We start from the raw sequence: 14,747 nt of genomic DNA, 5'->3' as shown, positions 1-14,747 counted from the left end.
CAAGACATTGGAGTGTATTGCTGACCTTTTTTTTTTTACTTAAATATAGTGATCTTTAAGAGAATAAACCAAAAAAAAAAAATTTTACACAGCAAATATTTTACATAAATGTAAACATGCACATCTACTTCATAATTATGCAAAATAAACTTTTAGGCACGAGATTTTTAAAAATCATTAAAGAGTAAGACAACAAACCCAAGACAGATAGGACAGAAGCAACAAAAACACATTTCGTAACACTTCAATTGGTCTTGTCTTCCAACCTACTGGTTAAGGCCTGAGTTTCAGAAATCCTACCTTCCTTGCCAAATGGAAACCTCCAACTTGGCTGTACCTAATATACATCCACATAACAGACTATTATCTTTCAAAATAATGTAATAAATACATCTCTCTCACACACACATACACACCCCCCCCCATACATACACCCTACTTAACCAGCCTCTCAATAAAGATAGCAAGGATTTTGGAATTTTCAAGTTTTCCCATCACTGAAGCACATACATATTAATACCACACACAGAAAACAATGATTCTGCTCTAGAAATAAAGTAGTTAATGAGTGGCATTATCACACATCTCTAATTCGTATTACATTTCTCCAAATCACATCTTTACTGTGGCTTGCCATGGCTCCTTGAGTACCTCGGATTTAAGTCTTTATACCTTGCCTAAAGACCCACAGTATGGTAGAATTTGTACAGGACAAAGAAAAGGCAATCTGAACAATTCAGTTAGAGACTTCAAAACCAAGAAAATCAGCATGGATCGTTTCCAGCTGTCTCCAAATGCTTGGAATGTTTTTTCCATGTCTACCTTCTGTACTCCACTGGTTGGTTTTCTCTCCCTCCTCCCTACCAGGCTATAAGCATCTGAATATCTATTCCTGTGGACACCCCAAGGAACAGAGATGAGAAGGACAGTCCCTGCTTTTAAGGAATGCACAGCAACCAGAGCTCAGGCAAGAGGAAGGTTAGTACGTCCACACAGCACTCTAGTGGGCAGAAACGAACAGAGGAAGAGTCCACGAGGATGGCGTCTCCAGAGCGTCAGGACTGGGGCTTGGCGGGGGAGAGGGAAGGAGAGACTGAGAAGGCACAGAGGCACAAAGACCAAGTCCAGTGAGGCTGGCATGAGGTTACTCATGAGAAGTAGTCTATGAGGCCAAATTCTTGATTTCTGAAAAGAAAAGATTCCTTGTTCTTGTTCTGGTGGGTGAAGCTAGAGGGCCGAGTGAGGGAACCGAGAGGGCTTTGTGCAGAGAACAAAATGGAAACAAGCTGGAGAAGAACCATGCAGTGTGAGACAGGATGGGAGACAGAGAGGAAAGGGTCTGAAGCCTAGAGAGCTCAAATCACCAAACCCAGTGCCACATGCAAGCATTTCCTATAGAAACAAACATCTTGACCCAACATACCAAAAACCACAATTCTGTCTGTGTATATCAAGACTTTGGGAGGAAAAAAAAAGAGAGAGAGGTTTAAATAGATATTTTTAGTTCAAGTTCCTGGAACCTGCCCCAAGTTGAACAAGTTAAGAGCTGTGGATCAATTCCCATATCCAGTAATAAGTCTCCCAGTCATGACTTTCACCTTCCCTGAGCTGTCATTACCAAGGAATTATAAAACAATTATAAATTCATTATAAATAAATTCCTACCCGCCATTAAACCCACTGAAACCTCATGATGGGTTAAGAACCCACCATAGAGTACCAGTTTGTTACCCTATTATCTGTACTGGGTGGGGTGGTGTGAGTGTGCCGCTGGATGACGGTGCCAGGCCCACATCTCCAGCTCACCCAGAGCCACTGTGTCCATCCAACAGGTGACTCTATAAGGTGCAACTCTCACCAGAGCCCCCAGTATGAATCATCTACTTCCTTCCCAGGTCCAGACTGCTTCCATCCACTAACAGAGGAAGCAGAGGCCATCTTTGAGTGGAGGAACCCAAGGAAGGAAAATCATTTTTAATGTTCTTGATACCCACGGAACCAAAGTAAATAGAAATTTCTCAGGACCTCAAATTGTATTCATTCCAATTACAGAAATGGGCTATTCCATACTAATCACAGGACAATTTATCACACATTCACTCAATACGGAACATTTACTAGTGACCAGTTCCCTGTAAGATTCACGTGGAAACCGCACATGGCAAAAAGGCAATCTTGTGACTTTCTTATATCAAAAATACAGATCGGTCGGGGAGTCAGGCACAAACAGTGGTAGAAAAGCATGAACAGAAATGTCTTCTCAAAGAATGTGCTCATTTCATATTGCAGAACTGCTTCCTATCTAGATTCTGGTTTTTGAAAACCTGCTGCTGGTTCTTTTGTTTGGAAAGGTTCCTTCAGTACACCTCTCTTCCACACCTACCACCCCCTACTAGAATGCACTGAATAAAGAACCCTTAGTATGGGTCTACATGGAACTAAGAGCCCCCATCTGACTGTACCTTGAGTGTCAGCATAGTGGCTGATGGTTTAACCTGTTCACCCAGCCTCATGGACTTAGGGACTTTCTGGATCAGAATCTTGAGTCAGAAGTACCCAACATTTTTGTCTTTTGGAATCCAATAAAAGCTCCAATGTACAACTATCAGTGTCAAGTATAATAATCTCCAGTTCCAATAAATGAGATTCAAGGGAGGGAACAGCAGGAAAAGCCTGGACTGGGGACACGAGACCGGCCGTAGCCAACCATGGGCTTCTCTTTCCTTATTTGTAAATGACGGGGTTGAACTAGCAGAGCTCCAGGGTCGTGCCCAGCAGATGCTCTAGGACTCTCTCTTGAAGTCTGTTTCTACACAGCTTATCAGGTTGGGTCCAACAAAACTTCCTTACCACTTTGTCTCGACAGTGTAAAGTGGTTTTAACATACTTCAATGCTGCAGTTTGAGGTTTCCCTCCCTCTCCTACCCCTCAAAGACCAGGTTTCATTTCACTGGTGCAAACCACTTGGCCAAACAGGTGGCTGCTGAGGTTTAAAACGGAATCACTGGCCTGGTAGAGATAAAGGCCTTTGAGTAACCTAGACCAGGGCACATTAGTCTGTTGTCCATGAACAGTGTTAATCAAATAGAAATATAATTCTGTTAGTTCTTCCACAGTTGTTTGTACTTTGCAACAGGAGATTGTTCGGAAATTATACGAGAAAATCACCCACCACCACTAAGTTAAAGACTTGAATATCTGAGACCTCCAGAGCCTCAAACTCCTACACAGTCACTGATCCACAGCGTGTCCCTCTCAGCACGGGGCTCTGTGCGAGCACAGCCGGGTCCAGCAGCACATCTGTGCACGAGAAGCTGATTTCGAAAGAGTTGACTCTAGTCATCACTGTCACTGCCAGACTCACTCAACTGCAAGTCATTTCCTATAAAAAGAAAACAGAATCACACCAAAAGTACACAATTTCAAAAGGACTTCCCCACAGTTCTTTGACTGCCTTGGTTATCACACTACAGTAAAACCAGGCCAATTCCACTTAATTAGGGAGGAAAATCAATTTGGCTCAGTGACAAAACTGATGCAATCAACGCTTTTAAAGAAGTGCCATTCTTGGGAGTTGTAAACCACAGCGATGCTGCTTACTGGGATAGAACAGGCCAGGAGCAGGCCAGACAGCTTTTAAATGTGTTAATAAATACCAAGCCAAGCATTTATAAATAACTGATTCACCATCTAGAATTGTCCATATTAAGTTGCTTTATAAAAGCTAAAATAACATGGAGTTGGGCTTCCTGGTAAGGAAGCTAAATATTGTTTAGACCAGGAACACGCTCATCCAGGATCCCCTCTGGGACACCTCTGCCCAGGATATTCATGTTACTTTAAACCTCAACTCAACTAATGAGCTTTCGTAAAGCCCCTGATCTTTGTTTGGTGTGCTGGATTTAGGTTTTAGGAGTGAAGAACAGAAGTAGTCAACATTTCAGTCTCAGATGATAATAAGAGTTAACAGAACCCCAGCTGACACCACAAAAGTGAACTACGACAAGAGCTAGGCCAGCTCTTCTCAAAGTCTGCTCTGAGGATCTGGGGACCTTTCCAGAGGGTACTTTCTTTTCTACTCCACGCCTGTGTGATGCCTGATTTTCTTCACTTACATCAACCTAAACAACTTATGGCAATAGACTGAATGCAGAAATGGGTGTAGAATCCGGCTTTCTACTAAGCCCGATCTTAGAGCTGTAATATTGTAAAGCAATGTTACTCTTCTTACTAAATATTTTCTGATTAGAAAATTTGTTCTTCATAAAAATGTTACTTTTGTTACTATGTGATGGTTATTATTGTTACTTTAAATGAATTACTGAAATATTTTAAATATTTCTCAGTTTTTATTTCTAATATGGTAAATATTGATAGATTTAAGCCACATACACAAAGGCCCTTTGGGGTCCTCAATAACTTTTTTGAAATTGCTTATGTAATTGATTTGATTCAGGTTCAAACTGATCCATTTATTTATTTTTGAGAAAATATAACCTAGATTACTACTCAGAAAAACAATATAATGGCTCTATGTATTTTTATATCAGGGTTAGCAAATTTGCATTATTTACTGTGATTTTAGGGTTTATAAGTTGGTTCCAGTTGACAATCTTGGTTTAAATAACGCTAGTATTTTACTGTCTATGAGATATGCCAAGTTAAGACACTGCTATCTGAAGAATGAGGAACAGGGTAACTTGGAGCCATAAAGAACTAAAAGGATTTTAAGGCACTTATAAGCAGGTAACACCCACGGCACCATTTTTTTTGCTCTTTCTAAATAAAAGGAAAGGGTAATTTAGCATTAACTGGGCAAAATTAAGAACTGACTTAAAGCCACAGTAGCTGTCTGGGTACTTTCCCACTGTGAACACCAAACTCATCATTCTCCCGAGCCAACTGAGAAGAGCACCGAAGTGCACCCTGATACCCAGAATGCAGGCCCATAGAACAGGAGAGTAGACAGGATCCTTCACTGGTAACCTAACAGTGCTGGACTCACTCAAGGAGAAAAGCAGGGCCTTGAGTAGTGTTTCTCTGGTGGGGGTGGTTTTGTCCCCCAGAGAACATCTGGAAATGTCTTGAGATATTCTGGGTTGATACAACTGGGGCAGAAGGGAGGAAGAAGGCCACCTAGTGGGTAGAGGCCAGGAATGCTCTTAGCCATCCTGCAATACATATGATTGCCCCTCCCCAAACAAAGATTTCTCTGGCCCACATCTCTAGTGCTGACGTTGAGAATTACCTCTCCCTGGTCCACAGTAGCAGGGTTAACTAAGTTAGCTTCCCCACTATTGCCTCCAGACCTTCCAGCCTCCTCCAAGGCAGTCATGCCAGGTGAGAGCAATCATTAGGATTCTGGAGAGGGGGGCATAAGGAAGCAGCACTCACCCCACGTCCAATAAAAGAAATTTGTGTTTGTTCTTGTTTTGCTCTTCTTTACTTTAGTACCAACTGCACTGAGAGCCACCCAGACAATGCAATGCCCCTTCCTCTCCTTTTTGCCAACGGCTGATTAGTTTCCAAATACATCCTAATGGCTCAGGTTCCCAAGTCTGTGGGCTGTGGGCCAAACTGGAAAACTGGGTTCTGGAAAACTGGGTTCTCAGGACTGTACAAAGATCTGGAGGCAGGGGGCAGCACCCCAAAAGCCTGGCAAATGCAAAAATATAGAGTGAAGATATTCATGTTTCAGCATTTTCTAGACTTCACAAGACCTTATTTGTGCGAGTGGGGGAAAAAAGAGAAAAACAGACTTCTTAGTTTTGTACTTCCCTTTTTTTACTCTTTGGTAACTTACTCCTTTCTGCTCCAAATTTTCTTTGTCGGGATCCTTTCTTACGCCTTAAATCTCTTCTGGTGTATAGACTCGGATGTGAGATAAACAAAAGCCACACCTCTGGCCTGACATGTGCCACTCCTACTGCCCCAAAACCAGAAAAAGGGAGCGCACACTTACTGAGTGTGTTCATGAGCTGGCTGCTGCCTTGTGGCCGGCTGGTTCCATTGGCGACGGCCGGCCTGACGTTGTAGGGCTGCTGGTGTGCAGGCTGCAGGGGGGACGCCGGGCCATTGTCCTCACCCCCACTGCTGGAGCTGTCGTCATCACTTCCTGACGAGCTCTCCGAGTCTGAGGAACTGCTCCCGCTGCTGCTGCTCATCTGTTCAATAATGTCAACTTCGGCCCTCAGCTCTGGAATAAAATGACATGACCGGGGTGAGCACAGCAACCCCTCTCAAGGCCACACATGGAACCTTCTGTAAACAGTGAAGTGGCAAGACCAACAGCAACGAGGAATAACTTAAAACTCCTGCTTCTTAATTTCCTAAAAACATACAAACAAAATGACTAAAACCAAAACCAACAAAATAACACTCTGTCTTCAGAGAGACAATGGAAACATAAACTTCACCCCAAATAACCGAACAGAAAACCGTTTCAGATAATGGCTATTCTATGTAAGAAATGAATCAAGTCTATTTGCCTTATCTACTTAAAAAAAAAAAAAAAGATTGTGAATTATGGGATTAAACACCAAGTAAGAAAAATATTATGCTAAGGGGTTGAAAAATATTTGATTAGGCACTGGAACATCTGGATGCTTGTTTTTGGATCTACTTCTAACCAGCAATGAGACCTAGGTGGTAGTCAATGAATTTTCCGAGACACTGAAAAAAATGAAAGGCCAGAGCAGGCGGCCTCTGAAGTCCTTTTCAGTTTTCTTGTCCCACAAAGAAACTGAGGTGGGCAAGGGTAACCATGGTAACTGATGGAAAATGGGGAAACGACATTCTTCCTCTGCACTCTTTCTATACTTCCCCGATAGCCAACCCCGTCTGGTACTACATTTTCTACCAATGAACAGCAGGGAAGGAAAAACATGTTTCCCTTCCAGTGTCGCTGAGTACATTAAGGATACATCATAGGATACATTAAGATGCCAGATTTTCCTGTCCAAACATACCATGTGGTCTTAAATAAGTATGATTCCTTTAGGCATAACTGGCAATAACCAACCACTCATAGTCCAATTCCTGTTCGGCTAAAGTGAAAACTTTGATAAACAGCATGAGGAAAACAAAACAGTAGCTTAACGAATGTGCACTGCACAGAGAATGATTCTGTTTACTATGAGAGCACTTCTACAAGGTAGAAAAGCTTCTCAAGGACAACTCTTTATCTTTATCTTTCCCTGTTTACCACTATTACAGATTTACTTCTATTTCATAGAACTTTACAAATCTGGAATACAACACTTAGTCTCATAACTTCCTAAAGAGTCTGGACAATTAAAACCACCCACTCACTGTATGGGGAGAAAGCCAAGGTGATCCTGGCCTGGGGTCTAACTGGAGAGAGCCTGACCAGATCTCTAGGTCTTTCTAGGCTGTGTCCATTTCCAGGTCCCCATGGCACTTTCATGTTCACATACTTTGTGTTAATACAAAGCATTGGTCCTGGTATTTTCAATTGTTTTTCTGACCTAGATACTATACTAACATCGACAGACCTGGTTTTCACCTCAACACCTTGGAATTCTCTTCTCCCAAAGCTTTAAAGGCATGTTGTATAGACCTTCAGGGGGCAGTCATGCTTGTTTATATCCTGGACCTCTACGCAGAAAGCTGCAAGACAGCCACAACTCCAGTCACTATTTCTGGACCCCCCCTTAATCTAATGAGGCAAGTGGCAACAGCCCCCACCTGCATCACCTCTGGAATGGTGAACTCTGCAGAAATTTCAATGGCAGAAAATGCCCATGCCGTCACATCAATACAAGAGCCTTGTAATCACCACAAAAACACCGAAGTCCCACTCCAAGTTGTTATGGTTTTCCAGAAAATGTTGCTTACCTCTTTTGATGTCATCCAGCTGGGGTTCAGGTGAGGGGTTATCTTTCAAGGGAGAAGTTTTGGGTCCAACTGGAGGCTTTGTCGGAGCTCTGAATGGCATAGGTGGTGGAGGTGGTGGTGGCTGTGGTGGCTGTGGGGGACGAGTGGGCTGCTGTTCCATGCGAGCTTGGATTTTACTGCTCCCCTCAGCTCTGAAATGAGATATCCATGAGAGAGCTTCCATTAAATTGGAGGGGCAAAAACAGTTCTCAAATCTGTTCAGAGGACCAAGTACCCATAGGTCTCTGCACATCCCTGTGCTCTTTAAAGACTACTTCAAGACACTGATGTTTGTAATGTTCTCACATGAGTTACCTATTCAACAACTGCCTACTGATTGCAGTACTGCACTCTGCACCAGACATACAGAGATGAACAAAACAGACGTTCAATCCTCATGGGGCTCATGTTTAGTATGTAGGACACAATGGATTATGAGAACTCATAGACAACAGGATTATTTATTTGACCTGTGTACAATATAAAGTTAGTCACAAGTATATGAGTTACTAAGTAAAACCAGCTCTTGAAATACTGGTTAGTTTGCACATTTTTGCATGACCTATTACTGCTTGCTCATCTTGTCACATGCCAGCTCTTGCGGGCAGACAGGCAAAGCATTCCACCCCAAATGGTGAACATTTTATTCATTAACAATTTCTTTTGTAAATGGACTAGCCCAGCAAACTTTGGGCTTTTGAACTTTGGTGTGCACACAAATCACCTGGGGAGCTCATTAAAATGCAGATTCTGACTCAGCAAGTCCTGAAATTCTACACTTTAAAAAAGCATCCAAGGGGTGCCAGGGTGGCTCAGGTCACCATCCCAGCACTGGGATGGAGTGGGGCTCAGCGGGGAGTCTGCTTCTCTCTCCCTCTGCTCCTCCCCCTGCTTGTGCTCTCTCAAATAAAATCTTTAAAAAATTAAATTAAAAAATAAAAAAGCACCCAAGTGATAAAATGCTGCTAGTCCACAGATGACACTGAATAGTGAGAGACATGTGCACCACCATCAGCTTTTGGAGGGTAACGGTGGCACTGGTTGGGGGAAGTAATTAACACAAATATATCCCACACGGGAGAGGAGCAGGAGCTTGGAAGCGGCATGCCTAGAGCAAGGCTCAGCTCTGGTGCTGACTCGATGGAAGTCACAAGTTCACTAGTAATCAGTCTCTTCGTGTGTGTGTGTGTGTGTGTGTGTGCGTGCGTGCGTGTGTGTGTGTGTGTGTGTTTTAAATAAAGGGTAACAACAGGGACGCCGGGGTGGCTCAGTCAGTTAAGCGGCTGCCTTCAGCTCAGGTCATGATCTCAGGGTCTTGGGATCAAGCCCCACATCGGGCTCTCTGCTCAGCAGGGAGCCTGCTTCCCCCCCGCCCCACCTACTTGTGATCTCTCTGTCAAATAAATAAATTAAATAAAAAAGAAGTGCTGTATTTAAAAAAAAAAAAAAGGGTTAACAATAGCATCTTTCTAAAAGTTATGTGTAAAGTTATGGAGAATAATTCATGAAAGCATTTGGCACAGCATTCAGCAGGTGATAATTCCTCAATAAACGGTAGCTACTTTCTTGTGTAATGAGTACAGAAAAGCGGCTTGAAAAAGCATAAACAGAAAAACATCAATCAGGTGTAGTTCACTCTAAGATTTTTAAATCTTAGAGTCCATTCTAAGATTTCATGATTCTATTACAATAATTGCTGTATCACAATGTGAAAAACAGAACCACTGGGTTGCTTCTATGGAATACATTTTGACTTTAAAATCTAGTTGGCTTCATATTAGACATGTAATACCTGTTGAATTAAGTTTTAAAAGAGCTCGCTACTCAAAAAAAAAAAATAGGCAAAACTTTATTTTGGTATTATAAATACCTCAAATGCATCTTGTGAAAAAAAAATTTTTTTTCTTAAAGGTTTTTATTTATCTGACAGAGAGACAGAGAGCCCCGACATGGGGCTCGATCCCACTGGGATCATGACCTGAGCCAAAGGCAGCTGTTTAACTGATTAAGCCATCCGGGTGCCTCCAATGTTTTCAATCTGAGAAAGAACAGATATCACTCTGAGATTCTTTCATAATTACAAGTCTAGGAGTTTAAATCTTATCTCATTAGGTGGTATTATATCAACAATCATGAGATTAATAAAGTGGATTTAATTGTAAAGTACATCCTTTTCCCCAGTGGCTTCCATATTTCAGGTCTTAAAAGAATTATTTCTTTTTATTGCATCTGAGGAAGTGGTATTTTACTGACTTGTCAAGAAGACAGAGGTAGAGCTGTTGAGATTACCAACAGGACAATGAGTACCCAGTGCTCACCTCCTTATAAAATAAACTGATGGATAATGCAAAGATACAGAAACCCTGTATCAGTCTCTATCTGGTTATTCACATACCTTGTTTTCTTGACCTGAATGCTGCTACTGAGTTTCTCCAGCACATATTCACCAGTGTCATGATTAATGATAAGCACGCAGTCTTTCTGATAAGGCCGTTTGTTCCCCTTGAACACAGTCATTGGTGGTGTAGATCCCTAAATGCCACAAAAGTGTAAGACGATCAATCCAGACACACCAGTTAAATATTTACAAATGACCACCTCATCAAATCTTTTATCAGAGCTACTCAAATAGAACAGAATAAACAGATTTCTATTTTAATTCCTCTGGCTTTCTAGGCAAAAAGAAAGGGGAAATAATAATATAGCAAGAATCTGTAACTGTGCAACTGCTTCTCAGTAATCGAGAAAGGTAATAAAAATTTGCAAAGTCGGGGCGCCTGGGTGGCTCAGTGGGTTAAAGCCGCTGCCTTCGGCTCAGGTCATGATCCCGGCGTCCCGGGATCAAGCCCCGCATCCGGCTCTCTGCTCAGCAGGGAGCCTGCTTCCTCCCTTCTCTCTCTGCCTGCCTCTCTGCCTACTTGTGATCTGTCTGTCAAATAAATAAATAAAATCTTTAAAAAAAAATTAAAAAAAATTTGCAAAGTTACTATACATTTTTCTAAGGACTGAAGGTATGTTACAAATAATGGCAAAATGATAAAAATAGATTAGCCATTACTCAGTATTACATTGAGTAGAACTTTCACTATGAAAGTAAAACCAGTAAGTGATCTCTGTATTTCTTTACAATTTCAGAGTCCGGGGCTTCCCCTCAGGCCAAGTAACCAACAGAGCATTCTCTAAGGACAGCTCATTATTCTGTCTGGCTCAAGAGTAAGTACATTATGCCCTAAGCCCTTCAACTGCTACCCTGTTGCTCTGAGACCAAAAAATAAAATCTTTAAACCAGATACCTGGCCCTTCTGCCTCACCCTGGACCACCCAGCCCTCAGTTCTGCGGAATCCAGAGCAGAAGGCGGCTGGCCTCTCTCCGATTCTCAAGCTCTTTCTCATAGGGCTTTAATGAGGCTTCTGCCTACATACTGCCCCTTCTTCTCATTCAATTATTCCACCTTCAAATCTGCTCAAAGGTTACTTCCTTAGAGAAACCTTCCCTCATTTTCTGTTTTTTTTTTAATATTTATTTAATTCTAGACCATAAGCTCCCCAAGGGCAAGAAAAGTACTTATGTTGCTTAAGACTGTATTCTCAGTGCTTAGCTATGGGCCAGCACACAGTAAGTGCTCAATATCTGACATAAATAAAAATTAGTATTTGACAACTATAGGATTTAATCTCTTATACAGAATAAAAGACTGCTTGGCTCTTTGAATCGCTATTCATAGGGTAAAAACTTAAGAGACAGAAGGGACCTTAGAGACCATTTATCTAACCTCTTCATTTTACATTTGGCAAACAAAGATCCAAAGGGAGATGATGTAACCTGCCAAAGGCAACAAGTAACAAAACAGCAGTTGGAACTGGCAGACAAATAATTGTTCCTCCACGTGAAGCTTCTCGTCCAGAGCCTTTTCATTCTATCACTGGTTACCAAGACCTTATTATGTTCCAGCACCAAACTGTGACATGCAATGACCCATGTTCATTAAGAGTATTTTGTTTGATCCTTCAGGCTTTCTGATTACAGTGTTGCCTTGCGCAAAGCTTCAAACAAATCTCTCTGCAAGGGATCTCAACTTAGCTTTTAACTGGGTTCCTCATCCCTAAATGAGCTGACTGCTCTGTTACTCTGGTTCTTGCTTGAAACCTTCAGCCTGGACATCACCTTTTGCCAGATATTTGAAGTATGTCAATCCTGTTCCTGCCTGCCTTAACTCTTGGCTTGCCTGTGCCATACTCCTAAAATGGTGTCGCTATAAATCAACACAGCATCTAGGGCTTTGCTCTTTTTGGGGGGGAGGGGGGGCTATGCAGATCTAAAAGAGGGTCAGGGATCCAGAGAGGAGCATCATCTACTTTGTAGCAAATGGGAGAAAAGGGAACTTGGGGAAAATGGCAAAGAATCATTTTTACTCAAGCCCTGGGAAGGATGAATTCCACCCAACCCCACCCCCAAAATCCCTTTTCCCCTTAAGTTGGAACTTTAGAAATCTCAAGGTTTTCACATAGTAGGCAATTCAAATGGCAATACATAGAATATGAGGATTCACTGTGATTCCACAGTGCATAAACTTACAGGGATATGTGGCAGTGTAATCGTGACTTCATCTCCTTTGCCAACCTGAAGCTCTCCTTCACAAGAAGTATCTATAGATGCTGGCTTAAAATCATCTAAAGGGAAAAGTAAAAGAGCATTTATCCACCAAGTTACTTATACACTAAGCTTCCTGGGCATTCTTATGTAAAAAGTTACATTTTTCTGTTACTCCAGATAAATGGAAAATACAAATTTAGAATTAAAAAAAAAAAAACAAACCTATTTCATTGTGGAAAACCCCACATATACAAAAATGAGAGAATAGTACAATGAGCCCCTGTGTACTGTCACCCGGCCTCAATAATTACCAACTCAGGGACAATCTTGTTTTATCTATGCCTCCCACATACTTTTCCTCCCATCCCCACTGGATTGTTTTGAAGAATAAAAAAGCTAAAATTCATAAACCCATTAAGCAAAGATACTCCCTTCTCCCAAGAGATAGATGAAAACTAATGCCTGATTATCCATAAGGTGTTTTATCAGGGTTGTATACAGGATCAAAAGTAACAGCATATTAAGAAGACTCTGTTACTGTTAAACCCTATATAAAACATGAAAGGTCACGGTATGACATAAGCTGATTTCATTTTGCATAGAAACTCAAAATTAGGATTTGCCACACTCAAGTTCCTAGCTTTAACAAAAATGCTCTTGTGAAAGTACAGAGCAGAACTATACCTCCAAAGGTTAATCTTGCCCATCTCTCTCAGCTGCTGCTGAAGTACAACATGAATAGCCATCTTACTCCATTTTAACATACACTAGCCTCAGACTACAGGTCAGGTGCTTACGTGAAGTGTCCCAAATTCCACACTGCCCCTCACGTTACTAAACCATCAACTTAGGAAACTGCTCAGGAAATGATGCTCTTATCATAATCCCAATATCCTCCCTCTGAAAGAGCCGATCTGCTGTCAGTAGGAGACACGGTAATGATATGGCAGGTGACCACAGAAAGATGGAACTTCATTATCTAACACACCCTCTTCCAATGTACTGAGTCACATTTATTAGCTCCTTAGACAAAAACAAGTCTTTGCCAGCATTAGCACTACCAAGACGGGAAGCCAGGAGCTTGTGAATCACAGAGGGAAGCTCAGTCAGCCAAACTTTACCCAGGACATAGACATGACCTCCCTCAACAGAGTCTGTAATCATGTAGAAAAGGAAGGCCCAGCATAGTAACTATCTGGACGTTCTTTACGCCTCCTCTCCTCTGCTTCCAAACACAGCTTAAGCTTTAACTTATTCCAGGCTCAAGAATTCTAATTTTATTCTCCACCCACATGGGACTTGGAGCTGAGTTAAAGTCTGGGTAGTAGAGGTGACCTCAAAAGACAAAAAGCAGAGTCAAACGAGGCACGGAAAGCTGGAAGGGGAAGCCTCTGATGGAACGCACAGAGGATGCGAATTCTTTGGCTGCGGAGGGGAGTAAGCGCAAACTTAAGTGACCAGAACAAAGACGAAGGAGGAAGAAGGCTAAGGAAGACATGGAAGAAGAGAGTGGAATAGGAGGGAGTCGATGAGGCTCACAAGCAAACGGGAAAGACTCCTTTAAAAGTGGAGGACCCTGTACGGTCATCAGAAAGGGGGATGGCTTAGAGGGAGAGATGGAGTCTGACGTGGTGTCACAGTATTTCGGTAATAATGAGGGTTAAGTTTCGTATAAGGAAGGGCTGGGTGGGCGGACGAAAAAAAAGGGGAGAATAGCCTTCGGAAGAAGTACGTGGAGCCACAAGACAGAAGAATAGTCGGGAGTGGCGAAAGGTTTGGTTGGGAGTGAGTTGGAAAAGGCGGGGTGGGGAGGCGATCAAGGTCCCGGACGATCTGGGGTAGGAGAGAAGGGAGCTGACGTAGGTAGGGGTTCCTGGGCTTTGGAGGGCCGAGGGAAGAGGAAGGAGTCGGGTTGGCTAGGGGCGGGCGCAGCGGCCGAAGGGAACAGAGGGGAGCGCGGGCTTACAGCGAATGGTGTGGAACGAGGCCCGCGGCCGCTTCTCGAAGCTCTCTCCGAGCCGCAAACAGTGCTCCTCGCGATCCAGCAGCGGGTTCACGGTCCCGTTCATGGCCGCGTACGAGCCTCGCGCGCGGACCCGCACCCTTCTGGCGCGGCCGCGGCCCGAGCTTCCCGCGCCGACGTCCACGGGAAAGACGCTCCCGAGACTGCGATCCGCTGCGCACCGCGAGCCCAGCCGGCGCCCACCCGGGGCCGGAAGCAGATCCTCTTCTCTGCGCCGGGTTGCGGGAGGACGGC

At 43.0% G+C, this 14,747-nt stretch overlaps 1 protein-coding gene across 1 annotated transcript; it reads right to left on the bottom strand.

Annotated features, from left to right (window-relative positions):
- Window positions 1-15: 15 nt before the first annotated feature.
- On the bottom strand, window positions 16-14,733 carry EAF1 (ELL associated factor 1). Its single transcript, XM_080814592.1, has 6 exons — window positions 14,457-14,733; window positions 12,473-12,567; window positions 10,292-10,428; window positions 7,858-8,048; window positions 5,963-6,196; window positions 16-3,382 (listed from the first exon to the last, which is right to left on the bottom strand). The coding sequence occupies exons 1-6, from the start codon at window positions 14,557-14,559 to the stop codon at window positions 3,336-3,338; spliced, it is 807 nt and encodes a 268-aa protein (XP_080670718.1). The 5' UTR covers window positions 14,560-14,733; the 3' UTR covers window positions 16-3,335.
- Between the last annotated feature and the right edge of the window lie 14 nt (window positions 14,734-14,747).

Source organism: Martes martes, assembly GCF_963455335.1.
Source record: "Martes martes genome assembly, chromosome: 1".
Classification (NCBI taxonomy): Eukaryota; Metazoa; Chordata; class Mammalia; order Carnivora; family Mustelidae; genus Martes; species Martes martes.
The sequence above is the reverse complement of the archived record's forward strand: the minus strand, read 5'-3'. Positions and strand labels throughout refer to the sequence as shown.

Excerpts from the sequence above, each read along its gene's own strand:
- EAF1 (XM_080814592.1), bottom strand. The coding sequence starts at position 14,559 with ATGAACGGGACCGTGAACCCGCTGCTGGATCGCGAGGAGCACTGTTTG. Across the intron at positions 10,429-12,472 it reads TTACACTGCCACATATCCCT|GGATCTACACCACCAATGAC; the intron begins GTAAGTTTATGC and ends TGTGGCATTTAG. Across the intron at positions 6,197-7,857 it reads GCTGGATGACATCAAAAGAG|AGCTGAGGGCCGAAGTTGAC; the intron begins GTAAGCAACATT and ends ATTTTATTCCAG.